The sequence below is a fragment of the Photinus pyralis genome, unplaced genomic scaffold (assembly GCF_008802855.1).
Source record: "Photinus pyralis isolate 1611_PpyrPB1 unplaced genomic scaffold, Ppyr1.3 Ppyr1.4_LG2, whole genome shotgun sequence".
Lineage (NCBI taxonomy): Eukaryota > Metazoa > Arthropoda > Insecta > Coleoptera > Lampyridae > Photinus > Photinus pyralis.
In genome coordinates this window covers 43,905,542-43,929,721 of record NW_022170403.1, presented here as the reverse complement: position 1 = coordinate 43,929,721, position 24,180 = coordinate 43,905,542, and the positions used below count along the sequence as shown (strand labels likewise).

The 24,180-nt window shown below is 35.7% G+C and overlaps 1 protein-coding gene across 8 annotated transcripts; it reads right to left on the bottom strand.

The window, feature by feature from the left end:
• Window positions 1-894: 894 nt before the first annotated feature.
• Window positions 895-23,701, bottom strand: LOC116165080 (elongation of very long chain fatty acids protein 4-like). Of its 8 annotated transcripts, none has more exons than XM_031479360.1 (9): window positions 7,944-8,003; window positions 7,810-7,898; window positions 7,627-7,723; window positions 2,333-2,520; window positions 2,202-2,282; window positions 1,977-2,148; window positions 1,798-1,925; window positions 1,595-1,744; window positions 895-1,414 (listed from the first exon to the last, which is right to left on the bottom strand). In XM_031479360.1, exons 3-9 carry the CDS (start codon window positions 7,706-7,708, stop codon window positions 1,283-1,285), a joined length of 933 nt encoding a protein of 310 aa, XP_031335220.1. In that variant the 5' UTR covers window positions 7,709-7,723; window positions 7,810-7,898; window positions 7,944-8,003; the 3' UTR covers window positions 895-1,282. The 8 variants fall into 8 exon arrangements, with proteins under 8 accessions (XP_031335220.1, XP_031335222.1, XP_031335225.1 ...); XM_031479362.1 differs by having other exon boundaries at window positions 7,776-7,898; window positions 7,944-7,961; XM_031479365.1 differs by lacking the exons at window positions 7,810-7,898; window positions 7,944-8,003 and adding an exon at window positions 23,642-23,701.
• Between the last annotated feature and the right edge of the window lie 479 nt (window positions 23,702-24,180).

The following is a 24,180-nucleotide window of genomic DNA, read 5'->3' as shown; positions in this document are numbered from 1 at the left end:
TATAGCTCGCTCAAAGGCGGGCAAATTAAGCGACCTTCAACTTTTACCCCAGCTTCTTTACTAGCCGGTGCTTCAAAAGTCAAAACGCCTATTTCCGACAAAAAAGTGGGGGGTCAACTCGATGCAATACCTCCGTCACTAACGCGCGGGTGATAAAAATAAGGTTTCCATTTAAAAAAATTATCGCTTGCGTCACATCTCAAAAACAAAAGATGATCCTTAAGCGCCAATTAGAGTAAAATGTGTTTCACTTAAGATCAAAATTGACGTGTTCGAGGATTTTTTCAAAAACGTTGACTAAAAGATTTATTGTGTTAGCTCCAAACTTTACACTTGCGTTCCACACGCTAACTTCTCACAGAGTACCTACCTTTTAAAATGTGAAGCTGTTTTTACCACTTTGCTACATGATAATGAAATTTCCTATACTTCCCAACATTAGCTCAAGTGACGAAATTTGTTGTTATTTTTCACATTCTCGCACATTTTAGAGCGGCCACCCAACGTCAGATGATAAATTATCCCAAGTGATGCATAACATTCCGTGGTAACTGACCTATTCTGATTACTAAATATAAATCAAAGTCAACTTCCACTTCTTCCTACTAATGATCCTGTTATGCTTTCTACACCAATGCGTAATTATTATGTAGTACGCATTTAAATACAATATGGGGATCATGAATATTTTATTAAAACTTTCACGTACTTACATCGCAAAAAGAGTAGGTACCTACAGTTCACGTATAATAAAAGAAATAAAATCAATTATACATAAAACGATATCATGTAATTTACTAGGGATTATTTACTTTTAGTTTCAATGTAAATCGTTCAAAAGTAATTTTCCTGCGCAATGCAAAAGGCGTATCTCAATTTTTTTATGCAACTTACAGTTCCATTTCTGATTTATTAATGCCATTAAAATAATTGACTTTTGACATTGTAGGCTTTAAAGTTAACAATCAAGTTACAATTTTTTGTTAGTATCTGAATGTATTGAACAATAACTTAACAACCATAAACATTGTACACCATGCTTTGGTTAAAATTTGCATAAATATTGTAGTATCGTTCTATTATAATTATCCGTAACAATATAACAAACAACATCGTAATTATAATGTATTGATTAAGTCCCGAAGAACCTTGATTGAGGACTTAATAAATGGTAAGGTAACAGTAGGTATTGAAAATGCATCAAATTATTATCAACATTAGATGTATGGAACTATGCTATATATACACTCCTAGTTGAAATTTTCTTTCTTTAATCGATTCTTTAATCGATTTTCTTTGAATGCCCATCTTCCGTGTATCCATTACTGTGCGAATAAAGCATTGGACTTCCATTATCATGAAACATAACTCCTTGACCACACCCCATATCCATTCCGTAAAATACTTTGGATCCCTAAAAAAAGACGTGTCATTGACTTGTCGTTGCTATTGGAGAAATATCTTATATTACGTCCACTTTCACCATTACTTTTTCTCTTTGAAATAAATATTAACATCATGGATGTCACTTTCTATACCACTACGCGAAACTAAGTTATAATTAAGTTGAATACTAAAGTAATAAAGCACTTACTTTTTCCATATATGCTTTGACGTAGAAGTTTCCAAACAAAATTATAAACGAAATCATATAGAGAATTAGAGTGTAATGCATCCATAATGGAAATTCACAACCCGTTCTAATTCCATTGATTCCCAGAATAAGCGCGCATGTAAATTGGATCTGCAAAGTTTATCTTTACGGTCAGTGTGTTCGGAACAAAAAAGTGTACCCACCATTTGCAGAATGGTTAAATACTTTTTCCACCACAAATATTGAGCAATATGCGGTCCCAATGCAGAAAGACCATAATATGAATACATAAGAACGTGGATCGCCGAATTTACCATTGCCGGTAGGAATGCTGGAAGAGAATAGGATTTTACTTCCAACGTCCCAAGTGCTTATAACTTACTCGATCCGCTTGGCACCCACTTAATTCCGATCCACCAAAAAGAAAACATGGTTGCATGATGGTACACGTGCAGAAATGTAAGTTGCTGGTCCTTCTTTCTCAGGATGAAGAAGAATGTATCGCAAAACTCCAACAATTTCGATACGTAATACCACCAAACCGCGTTGGTAATCTAAAAATCCACATTTATTTAAAGAAATTCGTTTCCTAACTGAAATATTTTACCTGCAGCTCATCCGGGTGATGCGACTGCCTACACGGTTCGCATATGTAGCTATACCTTAATCTTGTGGAGGCTGTGAATAGCTGAAGAAAAAAGATTCGTAAGTTTTTCTAGTCAGCGGTGATTTACCAACCTGTATAGAAATGTATAAATTAAGACCGGCCATTGCAAGGTTGTACGGTATTAAAGCCCAAGTTAATTTGAAGGGTTTCCTATATTTCATAACTTTTGGTCCAGACCAAACTATTAAAAGGTATAACATTATATAAAAAAATGTAGGCACCGGGGAGTCGACTAGCGGCCATCCTTTCGTTCTTGCATCTGTAAATAAACGTCATAATGAGCTTTTAATTGAAACAAGTAAAAATATAGAAAAGCACACTAGTAAATAGATAAATATCTGACCCAAGCTTAAAGAAACCCACAGAGCAATAAACAGCTCAATGCTGCTTACAGTCTTGTAGTCCTCAACTAAACTCATGGGATGTAATTATTTACCAATTATAGGCTATTTTCTGCCCAATCTTTGGATATTGAAATTGTACTGTTAAATTTCTGATTTTTTGTGAATGAGGTATTTTGTAGTTTTGATAATTTTGTAAATATGATCATTCATACTTTTGTGTTTAAGATTGTTCATGGAAATTCAGGGCATACTAATGAATATTACAATTAAACAGATTAAACCCGTAAAACTTGCTATGCATTTTCTTTTTTCATGGTGATATAATCTATGTTTTATTTGGCCCTTTGATGTCTTTTGATGTCACCACGATAATTTTGGCGTCGAGTTGTTAAGCGTAGCGAATATTCCAAAAATCCCGATAGACATCGAGGCGCTATGAGTGATTAGTCATCGGTGATAAAGAACGAAGACGGATGTGACGTAATCTTTCCTAGAAATATGACGTGTTTGTTCGAGAACATTCTGAAACGTTCTTGAGCACTGAACTGTCTTTTTAGAATGTCGTTTGCTATAGAAGCAAATCTAATTGTGTTTCGAGTTCAGTTCCAACATCTATACGTTCTTGTAATGTTATAAATTGTCAGTGGTATATTGTATTTACTGTTATAAACTAATCCATTTTAAGACTGTTATAAATTTATTGTTAATTAGCTCTGATAAATAAACCACGTAATTCAATGTACGCTACAATACGCAAAGCCATAAGGTAAGCCTAATCGACTCAACATTCACAGTGCCCTTTTTAGCGCATTTTTGCAAAAAAGTCAAACCCGAAGTGCAGGTGAATGGGACGTCGGAGATAGGAACCAAAAAAGGGAATATGGAACCCCCCGACAAGATCTTACTGATCGTGGAGTCAAAACTGGCTAATACTGATCTGCCACACAAAAATGCGCTGAAGTCCCTTCCATCTCAAACGAGGACTTTGATCATTTTTATCATCTCGGTCGGACTCCGAGTCTTATCGACTGTGTAGTTCAGTGGTAGAGCGTTGTGCTACATAGCCGGAGGTCGGGTGTTCGAACCTAGGCTGAGGTAAGATTTTTCATCTGTGACAGAGATGTGAATTTCCTTAGATCAATTTCGAGCATTCTGCCGGTTACTCCGAATTAGGTATTCCTGCGGCTTTCCTAATTCCCAAGGTAAACTGAAGTAGCATAGAACAACTAGAGACCTTATGCAAGGCCACCTCTAAAAAGCATGTCATTCTTTATTCATATCATTTAAAGGAACCATCAATGAACTATTTTAACACTTTGTCAACGCCTACTACTACACCAGAACGTTAACAAGTTAAAAAGTAATCGTAAACGATTTACATAAAGCGCATTTCCACTTGCATTCATTTCCCATTTGTAAAATGCAACTTCTGTTAAAATCGTAAAAATCCGGCCACAAATATAAAAGATAGCGTTGCACATGGGCAATCCATTGTTGACGTTGTGGGTTCCATTACAACGTGCTACTTCAATTTCAGTTTATGAGAAGAATTTCATTTCAATGCTTTTCTAAATAAGAAAGTTGGAACTGCGCATGCGCAAACCTAAATTTTAAAACTAATGTTAGATTTTCCTTTGTTCCAAGCGCCTAAGTATCACATTTCACTTAAATAGTTCCATAGATAAAAAAGTTGGCACTGCGCATGCGCAAAACCAAATTTTGAAATTGGCGTTTGATTTTCCTTTATCCCAAGTGCCTATGTATCAAATTTCGTTTAAATTCTTCCATAAATAAAAAAGTTGGCACTGCGCATGCGCAAAACCAAATTTTGAAATTGGCGTTTGATTTTCCTTTATTCCAAAGTGCCTATGTATCAAATTTCATTCAAATACTTTTATAAGTAAAAAAGTTTGCAATTCGGTTTATAAATGGTCGAGATGCGAAAAGGGCACTGTGAATTTTGAATCGATTCGATCCAACTTTTGGCATTGCGTATTATATGGCTAAATCTATGCCCATATTGAATTTCATGCAATTCAGTTCATAACTAACGGAGATGTAAAAGCGATCGAACATTTTTAAACAAAGTTATCGTTCACACGGACAGATAGATGGACAGACAGACAAAGGAACAGACGGAGAGACCAACCGGCAGGCGACAGATAGCAATGCAAAATTATAAACGATCTCTAGGATCGTTAATAAACGGCAAAAGTGTAAAATTATGGAACATGTAAAAAACGGTTTTTTGTTTTTTTTACAATAACTTTTTTTGTAAGCGGTACAGAAAAATTCCTTCCTTGGTACAAGACTCGACACCATAACGAACCAAATAGCGAAAAAAGTAGAACAATAGCTCTTAAGATAAAAAACTAGTAGCGTCGCAAAGTTAGCGGACGGACGGACGGACGGACGGACGGACGGACAAAGTGGCCACAATAGCGCATTTTTTTTTTATTTTTGTGGAAATGCGCTAAAAACGGCAAGGGTACAAAGAAAACTGGTTTTCGTAATATTATGAATTTTGAAGAAGATGCATTAATAGTTTAGAGGTCTATTCAAAATTGGTCCTGTGCGTTCGTAAAGTTTGCAGTGATTTTTTGGTACCGGGTTTCCAAAAACTCCAAAGGTACAATGGAAACTACTTTTGGTACAATTTAGTGCATTAAAATCAATACCAGGTAAAGGTATACGTTATATTAAATATACAGGATGGCAAACAAGGAGATGAGTTGACGGTTATATGGGAAGCAGATGTGAGTAATTTTTTTTTAATTTGCACATATGGTAAGAGTTATTTTACGAGCACGTTTAAACTAAAATATTTTCAGCCTTACTTTACTTCTGATTAAACTGGAAATTGATACATACTTAGTTATTTTGCTTCAGTTTGTAGCTTCCTAGCTTGAGCTACGTAGCTATTGCGATACCTTTCTTTGGACATGTTGAAATTTCATCAAATGTCGACGTTTTAGATAATTTAAAGCAACTGTGAGCGATACAGTGTAGGTTAAATGGGAGCAAAGTTGCTCCTTTATGATGAATTTGAAATTTTTCAAAATAACTAACATTTCACCAAAAAATTGAAAATGTCAAATGTCCCCGACCCTCTGTCTTAATTTAGTTTTTCCTCGTTCCCGGCGAGAAAACACCTTTACAAAAATGTACATTCTAAATTTGTTGTGGATTCAATCCCATGATCCTTTCCCTGTTATTAATTTTGTTATGTCTATCAGCACAGGCGTTATCGGAAACTTTATCAACTGCCATAAGGCTTTTGAAATTGGTAAGCCTTTTATGCTAGCCCTGGTTAATCAAACCTTTGACAAAGTCGAGTTTGTATGCAAAATAGAGCAATGACTGTACAAGAATTCAAATCTAAGATGAACAGTTAAAAAATTCTAGCATTATGAGCTGGCACCCTCGATATTGAATACAATCGGAAAGAGGAAGACAAGCAAGTCAGTATACATGACTTATATAATAATATTGATGATTAATTGTAATGGTTTACCATTCTTCAACACAAGCCGGTGGAGAAGAAATCCATCATCGATGACAAAAGCTGATCCTTCCAAGTTTAGCTCATGCAGTGATGCAAAGAAAAGCGTATAACACTGTCTTGGCTCAAAATGGAAGAATTTTTTAAGCTGTTCATCGGATTTCTATAAAACGTTATAAAACGTCCGTTACTGACTGATAGACACCGCAAAGCTGAAACTGCTGGGCGTAGAAAGCTGAAAGGTGTACCTACTTCGAAAGCACTTCCCGAAATTCCCATGGCAACGAGAAAAAGCTGAATTAAGACAAAGAGTGATGTTTATGCGCATACGAAGTCGCAGGGACAAAAGGTAGTTTTTCATACATATGTAAAATTTGTTCATTCGATGAGCACTAGTATGGGCATGGGTGGTCAAAAAATTCAATGCAGAATACCGTAAAACCGAAAAATCCCCTTTTGAAGGCAAATGTTTGCCCCCCACCATTTAAGCACAACTGCGCCGGGGGGCATGGGATAGTCATATTGGGCAACAAATGAAGACTAAAAGAATAAAACCTTCTGTGGGATTTAAATACGATTCGTCTAATTTGATGATTTTATTCTAATGGCCCTTAGAAATTTCGAGAAAATTTAAATACTCGTGAGTTAAAGCCGGGTTCATTGAATAACGGATATAATATCCGACTCAGCTTTTTATTGGACTCCCTTTGCATCACAACCAAATGTTTAACAAATTATTATTACTGTAATAAAACTGAAAACGGATACTGAAAAAAAGTTAAAAATTATTGTCATTTTATTACTTATATTATTTTATTTGAACTAAGGGACCTAAGTTTTCGGAACGACGCAAAAATGTCAGGAAAATGTGATAACATAAAAAAATTTGCCCCTTTTGCCTTAATTTTGGTTATATCTAAGCGGTAAGTTTATGTTCATTAGAAACACCTACGCAGGGAAAAAATTTCATGAAAATATCTCGACAAATAAGAAATTTGATGATCGGTAAGGTATTTTTATCATCTTTGGGTGGTAATTTAGATCTACTGACAAATGGGTAGCAAGCAGTCGCCGGCGCCGATCGGTCAGAGCTAGAAGCTATTGAAGGCAAATCGAGGTAAGGGGAGTTTTGACACGACCCGGTAGAGAAAATGCTGCATTTAAAAATGGAAAATTAATGATACATTACTAATTCTCTAGGTATTGTTGATCGGTGACCCATATTATAACACGGTCAGCGGTAGTAGCCGTTTTTCGCACACTATTTTCTGTTTATGCTAGTAGGTATTTGGATACAAGAATACAATTAACATCTACCTGATACCAAACCCATACAATTAAAAATAATTTTAGAGAAATTGTGCGATACGCAGATGGATATTCCAGACATTGGCTTTGCCATGTACCTAAGTATCTTTAACATTAGGGAATTCCAGAATTTACACACACCTAACAAAATATGACTACCAACGACTTCGTAGAATTAATAGGTAATTACCCTAATTTAGTAAAAACTTACCCGCTAATGATAAGGTCCATACATAATAACTGTAAATGGAGCTCAAGTAATCTTGAATTCCGTTTCCTACTACCGTTGTCATTGCAAATTACTGGATCTGAAACAAAAACTTAGTATTAACTAGATAGCCACATTTTTCTACACTTTACTTAATAAAAGTATGCACTTTTTATGCCATCGCACCTTAGAAATATTTTAAAGACTCAGCAGATGACAAATTACGCAAATGCGGAGCTTTTCACTGAAATATTTTCATTCGCACTCTATGAAACCTAAAGAAAAACACTATATTCGTATAAATAACTCAAAGGTCTTACAGATTATATCTACGAATTCGAAAAACGCGTAGGTACCTTTTTTTACTGTTGTTGCTACAGACAATAGATACAATGTAAATTAACAAAGTAAAGTGCCTAAACCATTCTTCGAATTGTAGTTAATGATCAATTTCATTAGCCTCAAATCTCAATGTCACCAAGCGTACTTTTTAAACAATCGTCCATTACCTACTATGCATGCGTAAATAATATTAAGATGGTAAATGTGTATCCAACTCAACGCACCACTTATAGGTGCCCTGTTGAGGACATTATACAAGTATGAACTGTGAGTCCAAAGGTTACATGCATATATAATGTAAAAACAACTAAATTTTGATAGAAACTGCAACTTTTTGTACTGAAATACATTGCGAAAGAAACGGGATAAATTCTTGCCTTGTTCTTGCATGAGATGGAGCAAGACAAGATTTGTCGAGACAAAGTTGCACACATTTCAAATTCCTCCAACGCGCTTTTATATCACCACGAAGATCTCGAATCGGCATTATGGTCATCGATGGTCATGATTTTTTATAGCCCTGCATAAATCTCATCAAGCTGGAAAAAATGGTTCTTTCATCGGCTGTGCCGTTAGGCCAGACCGCCGGCGCCGGGGGTTGTAGTTCTGGCGATTTTGCGGGTTCCGTGGCGGATGGGAAGTTAGGAGGATGGAACTTATTTCTTTTAACATGGAAAATAAAGCTATACCATTCACTCTCAGTAAGTAGTAAGTACATAGCTTCCAAAAACGAGCGTCATTCGTCGTTATTTAACGAATCGCTCGGTTCATTACTCTTCGAAAATCACGAAGTTGTCCGTGCGTAGGTAATTTATTCCAGGGCTGCCTTCGGGGTTTCGTATGGGTGCCACCATTGTATTTGGCACCATTGTATTTATAAATACAACGGAATCGTGAGTTCTTTTTACACACTGCGTTAATTATCGTATCAATGATTGTATCGCCACCCAATGTTGACAATATGAGATTCATTTCTAGTAGCGGAGAAGTGTTGAAAGAATTAATAAGAGACAAAAGAATTTATTTCAGAACTCAAAACATCGTCAACATAAATAAAATCTTAATAAAAATCTGTTCAAAACGGGTAACACTTAGACTTTTAGTAAGCATAAGGAAATGTGGTAGCCTCCGACAAGATCTAACTGATGGTGGAGTCAAATCTTCAATCGCGAATTGCGAGTAAATGGGGAGTCGGAAGTGGGTACCAACAAAGGGAATGTGGTAGCCCGCGACACGATCTTACTGATGGTGGAGTCAAATCTTGAATCGCGAATTGAGAGTAAATGGGGAGTCGGAAGTGGGTACCAATAAAGGGAATGTGGTGGCCCGCGACACGATCTTACTGATGGTGGATTCCAATCTTCAAACGCGCATTGGAAGGGAACGAGACATCGAAAGTGGATACCGACAACGAGAATATGGTAGCCCCCGACAAGATTTTACTGATGGTGGAGTCAAAACTTTGGGTGCACGCGGAAAGTGGGAAGTGGGTACCGACAAGGTGAATGTGGTAGCCTTCGACAAGGTCTTTTATTGATGGTGGAGTCAACACTGGCTATTAAAACACTGATCTGCTAACCAAAAATGCGCTGAAGTCCCTTCGATCTCACAAGAGGACTTTGATCATTTTTTTAATAAAGTTTAATTTTTCATTGTCACCTACTTATAAGTGAAAATAAAATACACCTCTCAAAACATGTAGAGTGTACACCCGAGCGAGCACCCGAGCAGGCAGAGACCATTACCTATACATACTGGAAAATAATTACCCTGGCACTGTCGGCGACTGATCTATATCTTTAATCGTAACAGATGATATCTCGGCTCTGTCGCTAACAATTACACGATTCTCAGACGAGTACAAGACGAATTTCGCCTCACGATATTCAATAGAAACCTAATGGTAAATAAAGTTCATAAACCTAAAAAAATCTATTCCTAAGATAAATCGTCACAAAGCATAAATTTCCAATGAACTGGTACCTACTGTACATGTAATTCATTTTCTCAGAAAATTACTGTTTAATGTACAAGTTTTGTGTAATTAACAACATCCTTAATTACGAAACTAAATCCACGATGTGTAATTATATTGGAATTACAAGCTAATTAATTAGTTACCTAATTGTCTGGAACCAATCCTTGTTGACTTTCATTTTGTAGGTAATTGTAGAGAATTTTATGGTAGTCCATCAATTTGCTTCAGATAATTGCCTATTATATTATATTATTATACTGCATAATGCAGTGTCCCACAATGAGGTGAGTCATGGAAATGTAATGGTATTATAGATTTCTGAAAATTGGGCCCCGTTCTATGTGTGTTTTGTTTTTTTGACAAGAATGTGTGGTATCTGATGGAAAAAAATAAAAAGTGTTACAAAAGCTGCAAAAATTTGCGTTTCGTTGCATTGCCTAAAAATCGTTTATTAAAAAAGGTCATATTCATTATAGATTCATCAACCCATGATTACGATAAAATGCGAGTACTTTACAGATTGAGAAAGAATTTTTTGGTTTTTAAAGGCCCTAGATCAACGAGAAATAGTAAAAAAAAACTAATGACGTTTTAAAATTAGTAGCCACTTTAAACATGTAGAATGTAGCCCACATATTCAAAATAATTCGCATCCATGGCTAATTAGAAACAAATTTAGCCATAACAAATTTGTATAGGTACTAATTTTATGAAAAAAGTTTGTGCAGTCGAAGAAGTAAGTTTTATGCGTACCTATCTGACGACTGACAAAAAGATGTCAATATCGTATCAATTTCGATTGATTAAACAATTACCTCTACACCGGTATTTTTTATTAATGAAACAGGTACCTACGCTATTGTCTGCGCCGTCTATACTTGGGTATGACACATCCATGTATATTGTAATAATTAACTTAACTGTTCACTTTGTCTGACACATACTGCAGCTTATTAGAAAAAGATGGCAATTCGCAACTTGAGTCTGCTGTGCAATTCATATTGCCGGTCCAAAACGTACGTCTTGCATTCAGTGGCGGATTTATACTTTTGCCGCCCAGGGGCTTTGGGAAACTTGCCGCCCCTAGATCATTCTTACCACAAAAATAGCCCACAACTTCATAAATCCTATGGCTAAAAAATAAAATCGCAATCTAAGGGAGTTTATTGGTTCGTGGACTATTCGACTACAGAACAAAATGCTTATAAGTAATAAGTATTTTTATTTGATTATTCAACAATTTATTGGATTAATCAAAACAATTTTCTCCGTGAACTTTCTTCAGAAAATGAACGTATCACATAATCGAAATCTAATTTTCTGGTTATTTCCGATTCGATCGTTAGGATTGCCAGGTAATTTGCCGCCCCCCAAAATTTGCCACCCTGGGCCCGTGCCCTTAGTGCCCCCCTCTAAATCCGCCTCTGCTTGCATTACTGTGAAGTAACCCAATCGACCAATTCCAAGCAGTACCACAGTAGACAGGATTGTGCACAAGTTTCAAAGAACATCAGGAACAGTGTTAAATCACTGCAACTGCAATAACGTGCAAAATGTCCATCAAAACCATCAGGAAAACGACAATACATTCAACGTTTTGGCTGCAGTAGCGGAAAATCCGAATACAAGTTTAAGAACAATTCTTCCTCAAATCAATTTCTTTTGCTTCAAATATGTACTCAGGTTCCGGAAAATGATAAACAAATAGTATACGATGGAGATGCAGCATTACATTCTTTAAAAAAACATTACCCCATAGACGCTTTTTTTGCGTCGGTTAGTTGAAACAGAATTAAATATGAAAATCGTTCGACGTCAAACAACAATAACTGAGTTGCGATGCGCTTGTAGTTTGTTAAAATATTCCAAAGCATCACTGATTTATAAAAATGTGATTTTTTATTTTGTAGATTTCTACGGTTTTGAAAAACGGAAAATTATAAGTAATCATGTGAACAGATGCAGTATTTTTTTCTCTATTTATACTTTTGCTCTAAAATAATTATGGGAGCTAGTAATTGACTATAAAGAAATTACCATTGAAATCCCTATGCTGCGTCGCGCTAGGCAGCACCCGGTACATATAAAATGAAAAACAAATTCTTAACTAATTAAAAAATCACAAAATTCCTTTGTATGAATCCACTTAAATGCAATGCAAATCTGTTCCATGTAGTTTATTTCCACAGATCGGTTCTTTCAAGGTTATTAATTTATTATGCTTACGTTAAATAAACATCCGCTGCAAATTCTTAAAGCTAACACACCAATACTTTATACAATTAAAACAAAATTGAAGTAAGTTACAGCTATTACTGGGATAGGTGTTTTTCTTTAGCTTACAAAGCTCCCTTGAAATAAGGCTCCTTCCAAGAAAAACTGATAACTGGATCATTTTTGGGGTGATACAGTTGAACCCTTTTGTGACTTGCTCTGGTACAATTGTCTCTCGTTGTATGGAAATTTTTAGGATAATCAAGCTTCTATATACTTCGAGTGCATTCAAAACTTTCGTCAAATTCTCGAAGTTATGGATATTAATGCACAAGAATAAAAAAGTCAAACTACACCGAACTCGCTATTTTCCACCGCTCATTATTTGAGTTTTTTTGGGAGCAATGTGCCATATACATGCGATTTATTCGTCTCTGCTTTCGATCGAGTTTTGTTGATAGTAAATGAAGCCAAACGTAGGGCAATTTACACTCTGGTGGTTTAAAAATAGATTTCTCCTTGTAACAAATGACTTAAATCACCGTTGCATATGTACTGCATTAAAGGATATTAGTCTTATTGCCTTTATCGGAATTGTAATACCATGAAAACTGCGTTACGTACTTTACTTCCGATTATTCGCTCAATTAACTAGACCCTACTATGTTATATGACATATGTCAAAAACTATGACAGATAGATACCTACTTAATTCTTAATTGCGTTGAAATCAGAATAAAATAGTGCATTTATAATTTAGAAAAAAATAGAAAATGGTATGTTTATCTTAAGAAAAACCAAGGTGGTTCCACTTCTGCTATTTGCGGAAGCGGCGCCGTCTTGAAACTATTTCAGTTCAATTCACAATGGCCGTTTATGACTGTAAACCAAATTTCTATTTCAACTGCAGGTTTAACATTTAGCTAACTCGTAATTACTGTCACACTTTAATTCATTTTAAGACTGTTATATATTTATCGTTAATTAGTTGTAATAAATAAACCTATACTTGCAAAACGTTTCAATATACTACGTCGCAGTTAACACGATGCTGAAATGACCTCATGCCGAATTCGTAGTCGTAATTAAGTAGCCCTAATTAAACTGAAAGTGATCCAAATCTCCGACATCACGTGTCCAAACATCCGCCATTAAGAATATAATTCTCTGTAGACATTAACAGACGCAAAAAGGACAATCTTCCATTCCGCCGAATGCTCGCTTATTTACTCTTACTCACACTACCAAACCCCCAACTTATAACTTTAAAGTTAAAAAAAAACTAGATCATTCAAATATCAATAAAAGAAAGCAATATTATGACCACAATGGTAAAGATTCGTCAAAATTAAGAAAATTGTCAAACTTAACTGTTATCGCCTACACAAATACAAAAGTATGTGATGCACCCGTGAAATCTGTGTGTTCTAACAAATCTTTTATAACACATGTCCTCGGGCCCGTTTTATATATTTATTGCAAATTCGCAAAACAAAGAAACTGCCAACTTTGTGGTAAAATTGTGAGGTGACAACCGTTTGTCACATTTGCCCCAAAACACAAAAATCAATTAATGAACCAATTAATTAAAAAAAGAATAAACGTGGCAAACATAATCCCCCACAAAAGTGAAATTATTGGCACTGTAGCGTCTTCTTTCTGCTAACTCTTTGACTAGAATATTTTTTTTACTCCACAGATACGTGGAAATTGCAAAAATTACAAGTGGTAAAGAGAGGATATTAATGATGGATACTGTCACTAAGAGTTTGCAGAATTTTTAAAAACATCAGTTAAGTAAGTACTCCAACTTTCAGATGGCAGGATTACAAATTTTAGACGTCGCTTTAATCAAATATCGAGGTATTATAAATATATAATATTAATATTTAGTTGTATGCAAGAAATAGAATATTAACACGTAATAGAAAAGTGTATAATCAAGTGTTTAAAAGCACGCGCAACGAGTAGCGCGTAGCCGAGCGCCTTTAAACCTGTAAGGCCGGATGTCCACCGCATCGGAACGACCAAGATCGGTGCGATATGAATCGTCCGATAAAGATCGCGCGCGTGCGCTTCTATTGAAGCCTGTCCACAGGCTCGATTTTTGTCGGGACCGATCGAAATCGCAACCGACTATTTTCTCCCGACGCGACGCTCTTGCACGATCATTTGTCGGCAGTAGTGTGTCATAATAATCAAAAGTGCTGATAATCTTTCTTCTACCGTGACACATCTTCTGTAATTGGTGTCCCTTTTGGCAATTCATGGTCGAGCAATGTCAGCCAAAAGGAAAAAACTACTCTTGGACATACGATACATACATTTAAATTTGTGTTCATAATTCCCAAGTTTACGGGCACAAATGAAAGCACCTCTTTTTCTATTATTAGTTATGTACGGATGTACCGAATAACTGTGGCGGCGAATTTTCTTTCTCCTGTGGTGCAAAAGCATGACAACTGCTTCGTCTTCACTTGACATTTATATGTCAACTGTCAACCCGATAAAAATCGTTCGAAAGGCGATCGACCTATGGACATGAATTGCCAATTTTAGTCGGCCGGATCAATCTGGATACGACTACAGTTGGACCGATCTGCGTCGCCCCGATTTGGTGGACATCCGGCCTAAGTGATTTAGGGTCGGTTGTACAAAGGCAGCAGTTTAAACCTCGCTTGCAATTAACCAGGGGATTATGGTCTAACATTGGTTGAAATTTGATAAAACGTCAAATTTCAACCAATCATATGTCTTAATCCATTGCGTTAATCTAAACGAGGTTTAAACTGCCTTTGTGCAACCGGCCCTTAAAGACGAATTATACACGTGTTTCTTATAATGCGATCAAAACTGAGTTGCTGTCGAGTCACCTTTGGAATTTTTGTTTTCATGGTAAATCGAACTTAACTTGAATTTCCAAAGTGACTCGACGGCAACTCAATTTTGATCTCCCGTTAAATTTAAAAATAAAGGAAATAAAATAAAATCATAATGACGATATACTCGAATACATGTCTAATTAAGTGGGCTGGTTATTCTTAATTACATGATTGCCATGGAAATGTCACTTGACGTTTGCTTATAAAAATCACCAGGCGCTTTCTTTCGGCTACTTCGCGATCATGATTTCAAGATCGTGATTCGTAGGATCACGTTTGACAAAAGAACGCGCGAATTTAAATCAAAGTATGGTTAAGTTTACGTAGTACGCATTTGCATTCGAATTACGTATCTTTTGTTTGGATTATGAAAATGGAAGTACTTGCACGATTATGCTCCCCTTCAGTTACAAAGATTGACTAACCTAACATTTGAGCAAAAATATCCTTGCATTATTTATAGGTTAGGAATTCGTGATCATAAAACTTGTATGTTCAGTTTGTTCACGATTTTAGCAATCATGATCATAAGATCACACTTCGAAAGAACGTGATTTGACAATCCAAACGCGTTTGGATCACCGAAAGAAAGCACCTACCGTCTTTGTAAAGACGTAATACACCGTTCATTCAATGGCTTGTTACAAAAGCAAAAGAAAAGTTGGTAGGTGCAACGTTCAAATTCAGTAAAGCTTGTTATAAAGAATGTGAAAAGTTGTTTTCGTGGATGAATAGGAAGCATCTTACGAACAAAGTCTTAAATGCATCGATAATGCTGACAGATATGTGGAAAAATGCCAAACGTATCTAAATCTTCTACTCTTTGGTGGATTCATTCAAAACATCAAACGCGATTAAGAAATTGATTAGATTTGGCAGCAGGCTCTAAATTACGCACGTTGTGAAATCAAATAAAGGATAGGTAGGTACTATTTCGATAGAATAATTTTACTATTGACCACATAACTGTGCTACTGCAAAACAATTAATATCCCAAATCTATGTATTCGTATCTCGTCACGTTTGAACGTTTGTAATATTTTATATTTGAATTTGAGAAATGGTGTTTTTCGCCTTTACAACTGTACCATTAAAATGGATTTTAAAAATGTATCTCTAAAAAAGTAAAAAATCACACAAACAATTTTTGAAAAAACGTTTTTCAGTCGAAGTAGCAAAGAATAAATTATCTTCTAGGGAAATATGGCAAAATTTGTTAGTCGCTCAAGTGGGTGAAAATAATAAACCCTATATAACCAAAATGCACGTTTTCCAAGCTACGAAATAATAGTTATTTATTATACAAGACGATAAAGGGATATTTTAACCAATGAGTTCCGAAGTTCATTTTATTTCGTGCTCCGCGTCCCATTTGGAATAAGAATGACATACGTCATTAGAATGCACAATCATCTGTTTCACTTTATCTACCCTTGCGGTTAAAGTAAGCACCTTATCTACAACGGTTAAACTCTTTGTTTAAGAGTTGGCCTACTCATTCAAACCTATTAAAATATCATTAACGATTGTAGGATGATTCGCCCCCGAAAATTCACCCCGGTAAATTCGCCCCTGAAAATTCGGCCCCGGAATATTCGCCCCCAAGAAAACTCGCCCCCAAGTAAATTCGCCCCCGGACTATTCGTCTCCGTAATATTCGCCCCAGAAAGATTCGCCCCGGAAAATTCGCCCCCAAGAAAACTCACCCCTAAGTAAATTCGCCCCAGAAAGATTCGCCCCGGAAAATTCGCCCCCGGCAAGTTCGCCTCTGACAAATTCGCTCCTGGAAGATTCCCCCCCCCCCCCCCGGCGATTCCGATTCCGATTTTTGTAATAACTGTGCATACCTAAATAAAGGGGGTAGAATAATAGCACTCAAATACCTGTTAGCTAAAATATGAATAGGTACCTAATTAAGGATAAGGTTGAATAAAGTAAGGGTGATTTGCAAAGGATTTGACATCCAATATTAGACTCCTTTGTAAACGCAATTTGTTGTAAAATGTATAGTAAACATACGGTTGACGTTGAACCGTTGAATCAGCCTTTTACAGGTGAGAGACGATTGAATATGAACAATATCGTAACTTTTGCAAATGTTTATTTAATTAATTTAAACCAACCTATTACTTCCGAGGGTTAATAAATGTTATGGGGCGAATGCTACGGGGGCGAATTTGTCGTGGCGAGTCTTCCGGGGCGAATTTACCGCACACTGGCATTAACATCTGCTATAAAATAAACTATTTTTTTTAATTTGTGACCGCCTATAAGTGTGTGAAATCAATCGACGCGTCTGTTTAGATCTAAAACTTTCCTATTTGAACCATAAGCGACATATTTCCCACAACGATTTTTCCAATAACAATTCCACCACCCAATCAACGCTTATACACTTCCACCATCTAAAAATCCCAATTAAATGTTTGCATTGCAACTCAAGTTTAGTACCCAAAGCTTTTATGTTCAGTATTGCTTCGACAATCCTGCACGACTATAATAGATGTTTTAAATTAAGTATACAATTAATTGATTTTAATTGATTATTATCCAAGTACCGTAAAGTCAGACATAAATATACGGTAAATGCATGCAAAGATATTTTATGATCTATGATCTAAAATAACTAGCACAATAATTTCTCAATGTATTTTACAAGTTAATGGGCTAGAAGAATTAATGTTGGCAGCTTTCAAAAAATGCTGAAAAACCATGGGATGGTATGTTACGCACATACGCGCAAGTACAGGGTGTAATTAAAATAAGTGCATGGTTCCATGCACTCGACGAGGTACCTAATGACTAATAAGCGATTGCCTTATAACTTACAAGCGATTATGTGCCGAATAAGAATAATCATCTTATTACAACTACTGAGTAACGAAATAAAAATCTTTTTGTAATTTACTAAAAATCGTAATTCAAATCCGGAATTGGAAAATTACATAGCACGACACTTTCCACAAAAAGTATAACATAAGTTTTCTTCTGGTTTGTAACTTCCTACTTACCTAATCTTAAAAAATTCACTAAACAAATTTGCACATGTTTTTTTTAATTCACAAAATTGTAGATATAATGTTTTTACACTAACACTACAAACAGAATCCAAAGGCAGAGGAACCAATTTGGTTCAAATCGCGGTCCAATTGAACGTGTGTAAGTAATTTCGACGACTAGATGTATAGCAAGTGCCTTTGAGAAAATAACAAGTTGCAATTTATCGATGGACACGTTAAAAGTAGCACAATCAGAGGGGGCACCCGGCAAGTTTCGTTTTTACATTTTATAAGTGGTAAAAGATCAGAGTGAACGGCACATTATATACCTACATTTACAGCCAATTGTTATCGCGAAACTTTCGCATGGAAGATGTTTGCGAGTATTTTTCACAAGAAAACTAGCTGTTTCTATTGATTCTCACAGCATTGCCAAAAAAACTATTTGGAATTGAAACCGCAAATTATGGCGCTGATGTAACAATTGATTAAACTTTAAATAAATAAGTTCTAAACATCCGACACGGTGCCTTAATGTTAACAATATATTTTTTGTAATTGTGTAAATGCAATATACTGTTGTTTGCTAAGAGTATTTTCGTGCGAATTATTGAAATGCCCCATTTTTATTGATTTTGTATGCACTCATCTTTGCACTTCTAACATATGATGTTACTACTTACCCCTGAAAGATGTAATACATTGCTAAAGTCGGTTACGGTTGTAGTCTTACCTTCTTTCAGCGTTACACCCCATCTTATATGTACCTATGTGTTACGAGCGGTTTGCAAAATAGCAAATTAACCCATTGCGCTGTATCAGTTTGTGTAATTGGCAGCTTTTAAACGCAAATTAAGAGACATCCACAACGTGATTAAGGCTAAGACCCCAATTTGTTACTTTCTTTGACGTATACCTACGTCTGGCCTCTGGCGTTCATTCGAAATTAAAGAACCAAAAAATGTGACTCGTTACTAAAGCAAGTGCAATAACCCCTTTGATGCGAACGACAACCACAACAATTCGCAATTGAATTAGCAAGCAATTTGCTTAGGCTAGGGTCTTGTAGGAAGTTCAGAACTTGCTTTACGGTCATCAGAAATGCAATTATTAGTCCAGGCAAATTGGACTTTTTACAAAAGAACATTTTTAATTGAGCTTTACTAAGTGCATATCTTAAAATGGTCTATAAAAAATACAAAAAAAATAAATACGTGAGCAGGGGAGTGGGACTAGGTTTTTGGGTGAGGGTAAAAATCGTATGACGGCAATTTCCGGCAAAAGTTGAGACCGAAGACAAAAGTGTTCAAAAGAAAAGTTGTAGATCGTCAAAAACTCTACAACTTTCTTTCCAGTCACTCACATAACCTCAAAATAACCGAAAAAATCCCGAAAAACCGTGTTTTTTTTAATAATTAATCCAACGCCTGGTACATTTTGCTATTCAAAAGATTTACACACATGCTAAATAAAATGTAACCCACACAAAATAATGGTATTCAATGATCTTAAATTCCACTTCACAATTAATGAAAAAAATCGCCAAAATCTTTTGTTTGGGTTCGCTTGTCGTTCATAAAAAATGTTCACAGAATAGAATTCCGCCAGTCGGCCTCTTCAGGAAGCGTAGATTGCTATCCAAAATCCCCAAAACGATCGACTCCTGCTTTATACAAAGCAAAAACTAAACTGACAAGTGACACTTTTTTCCAAATTACAGTCGATTTTCTTTTTATGAAAGGTAGCAGCAACTGGAAAAATTGGATGGTGGAACGCCTTGTGCAATACAATTGGACCTTTTGTATCGCCTCGTACATTTGATTACTCTTTGAAAGTGAATTTTGAAAGATGGTTGACGATTTGAATCAGGAACAAACTGGTCTTCAGGTTTCTCGAAATCTCGTTTAAGCAGCCAGAAAAAGCACTAATTAATCGTCTTTAAACTTTTTACCGGTTGTTGTTTAATCCAAAATCTTATTATCGCCTAGTACAAGCAAGATAGGCGCAAACATTTGGTTGATGAACTTATTTTTTATCGTAACTAATCACTCCAAGTATAAATGCAATGAAATATTTTGTACTTTTGAGTTTTGACTCCATTGCTTTCGTGGTAAAATTTATTCAAATGCGATCACGCTTAACCAAATGATACAACCAACACAAAAATATTTTGCTCACGTATTAAGAATGAAACACATTCGTCCTACATTCACGGATGAAAATAAATTAGACAACCTGTCAATTCCTCTACACAACGAGTTCCATTTTGCATAAATAAGTCACTTTATATTTTTACTCGTAATGGCAACTCGAAATGGATTTAAATGTACACATGACAATAATTCGGTAGAATTTGCGACATTCGCGATATAACAATCTCTCACGACTACGCGGCTATAAAATTTTCTGTATACCTCGATCATACGACCACGCTCCGGCATGTAAGCGAATATTAGAAAGTTCATCTCTCATGCTCCGTAAGAACGATCTTTAAAACCGGCAACCCTGTAGCCTCTTGATTCATATCGGCTTGCACACTCACTTCTTATCTGGAGACTCTTCATTCTATCGTATTTTAATTCCTTCCTCTTTTACTATGAAGCGGCACACGTATAAAATTTCGTAAGCTGACAAATTTGTAAATTCCAAAACGTGGCAAACCGGACACCTCTTACACAGTTGGTTACATCTCTATCTTCGCAACCATATTCATTTTTCGGAATATAGTTTTCACTATTTTCTTTTGTGTTCATCCATGTTAACAATGTTTCATTGCTTCTAGAGTTCTCTTTTTTCTCTTTGTATCTCACCGTTCCTCGTCCTGCCTCTATTCTTAACATCTTCATTAATCTCCCTTCGCCTACTATGTATTCTACTCTTATGGCAAATCAAAGTAAAATTAAACAGGGTTGAGTTTGATACTAGACGTAATGGTGATCTTTATTAATTCCCGAACTCGAATGCATCAACTTTACGTAAAGGAACATTCGCAACCTGAGATATTGGGACCCCGCCCCCCACAAGTAGGTTCGTCTTGTCCATACCTTCCATTTTTCTGCCGTTTTCTTGTGATACTTATTCGCATTTTAAGTGTAGTAAGGATAGGAAAGTGATAAATTTGCAAAGATTGAAAAAAAAGCTACCGATTAAACTTGTGAGCCAAAAATCAAAAAGATGCTTCTGCGAATGCAAAAAGTAAATCAATCGCTTAGATTAAATATGTGAAGAATCGGGTACGCATATTCAATATACAGGGTGTTCCTTAAAGACATGCTACTATTTAAGGGGGTGATTCTTGGACCCATTTTAAGAAAAAAACTTCCTACGAACGTATGCCCTAAACGTTTTCATTTTTGAGATACAGGGTTGTCAAGTTTTAGAAAAATCATCCTTCGAGAAGTCTACCAAAACTAGTGCAGTGATAATGGCATGGGAAGTAGATTCATTATTTTTTTTATAATCTACATACCTAATTGACTTGTGTTGAGATGTTTCATTTATTATTATTATACACATTAATGTAAAGTGCTACCCGTCCACCCCTTTAGTAGCTACAGCTTCGTTGGAAACATTACGTGAAAGTCAAGTCGCAATTAATTGCAAGTCAAAATGATTTTGTGAAATAATTTGAGGTCAGTGAACGAACACAATTCAATTGTCGAGAAGTAATAATACACTCAGACCCGTGAAACGCTATTATTTCCGCAATTTTAATCTTCCCATATTCTCAGAATATAGGGTGAGTCAATCAGCTGTATGCGGCCAACAGCGCCTAAACCGTTGAGATTAGAGAAAATGAATTAAACAATAGTTTTATGGCACGAAAATCCTTGTAGCATAAAGATATTTTTAGACATACAGGGTTTTCCATAAAAGTGGTGTGTAAGTTGACATGATTTTTAGTGCACTTTCACATTCAAAAAATAAAAAGTGCACTCTTGATGTCTGTCTGCCTGCCTGAGTCACAAAGGTTCCGGAACTACACCACTCACAGACTTGGTATTGGTGTAATACGATCAGATATTAAAAATTATTTCATTCGTTAAGGCATAAGGGCTAATAAAATTGAAAAAACAAATTTGAAAGTGCACTCTTCGCCTCTTACTCACAAGCGGTTTCTTTTCTTCTCTTTCTTTTGGCATTTTTTCGTTTTAAAGAGATTCGCTGATCTATCTTAATCTCAAGTTCGCAACTTATTACTGCTCTACAGATATTATACGAACTAGGTAATCCAGATTCATTGTTGACCTCCAGATCAGCATATAACATTACCACAATCAGCTTTTAAGCGCCTGTCTGTCCGTAAAAAAAACTGTCAAAATAATTCATTGATCGTTCCTTTAAAAGATTTAATAAACAATGACATTGTGTTGTGCGGCGAGTGAGTTGTGCCATGCATCGTTGTCTTCGTAATAAAAATACTACTCAATACAGTATGAAATATTTTCCGGGCCATATAAAACTATCAAATTGATGATGTTTTCTCAAAGACGAAACGTCTCAGTGAAAATATGTGGCCACCATATTGTAGAGCTTAAAAAGGGTCTAATGGGGAAATGTTATTTGTTTTTTGATATCTTTTCAAGCAGAGTCAGAAGAAAATGAAAATGAATATTGTTAATTGGTTTTTTTCGAATTCGGAACTAATCAGAATTTCCGAATTTCTTTCTAATTTAAGCGACTATAGGTATATCTCTTATGGTTTCGGATTTTCCCACAGTAGTATTCTTTCTTATGTTGGACACACTACACTATTTTCATTTATTAACGAGCTCCTAACGAATTTATAATTTTGCGGCGTCTATCCATTTGTCCGTCCGTCCGGTAGCACGAAAACGAATACACGATTACGATGAAATTTTGCAGGTGGATTCTTCTCAAATTTGTAGATCGGAGTTCGTGAATTGGCAATGTAGCCCAAAAAATAAGAAAGGCCTGTTGGCATCACCGGTAGTTATAACCCAATAAAACTCAATTCCAAAAGCTGAGCCTAATCGATCAACATTCACAGTGCCCTTTTCGCATCTCGACCATTTATAAACCGAATTGCAAACTTTTTTATTTATGAAGGTAGGTATTTAAATGAAATTTGATTCATACATGGGTAGGTCCTTGGAATAAAAGCAAATGTAACGCCAGTTTCAAAATTTGGTTTTGCGCATGCGCAGTGCCAACTTTCTTATTTATGGAAGCAATTAAATGAAACGGGAGGTCGTAGGTATGTGGTAAAAAGAACTGTTGCTATAAGTGTTACGTGCTTAACATACAAAACAGATTACTATAAGAAGCCTTTAAATAATCTCGGATCAACTAATACCACATTCTAGTAGAAAATACGCAGAAACAGATGGAGGGATGGTGAACACAAATATTTTGTCATTTAACCAATATTTTATGTTAACACACTCTTTAGTAGATAAATTTGAGTAACCACGAGACAGAGTGGTGTACACTGCAAGGACTGTGTCCATAGCAGCTATTGTTCCTGTTTTGGAAAACGGTTAAAATTTTGAATGACAATTTACAATTGAATCGTTTTTGTAACAATTGTAACTGACATTAAAAAATGTTTGAATATTGTAATAGCATCTCGACTTACCTACCTAAAGCGATTTAATTATATCCATGTACACTAAGAGATAGTATTACTATAAAAGGTTAACTACTGCGATTCAATTTATAAGAATAGTTTTGTGATAACAAATTGAATATGTCAAGAGTTATAACTTCATCCCGCGCCCGCCTAATCATGAGAGTTAAGCAACATACATAAAAATTGATTTACAATAGTCAATTTCAAAGGTTTTCCGCTCAGTAAGGAGGAGGCAAATGAAATTCATTTGTTCATGTTTAATTAAAAGTCTCAAAGTTTCCTAATAACCAAAATAACGGCTTCAGTTTTCTTTGTCGATTTTGTTCAATATTATTGAATTAGATACAAAAATAATATAAATCATTGCAACGATATATAATAGGTTATAGTCCAGTCATTCTATGCTAAAAAACGGCCAATAGAAAAAATAATTCGTGAAGTTCCAATTTTTTCGGGAATGTGTAGTTGAAGGTCCCTGATGATTGTGTAATAAAGTCCCTAGCGATTTCGGTGCCGCCTTGGGGAGGGGAGGGGTTGAAGGTACAGTTC

Coding starts and splice junctions, on each gene's coding strand:
- LOC116165080 (XM_031479365.1), bottom strand. CDS start 7,708: ATGACAACGGTAGTAGGAAACGGAATTCAAGATTACTTGAGCTCCATT. Junction 2,283..2,332: donor ATTTATACATTTCTATACAG/GTTGGTAAATCA, acceptor TTTTTTCTTCAG/CTATTCACAGCCTCCACAAG. Junction 1,745..1,797: donor ATTTAACCATTCTGCAAATG/GTGGGTACACTT, acceptor TAAACTTTGCAG/ATCCAATTTACATGCGCGCT.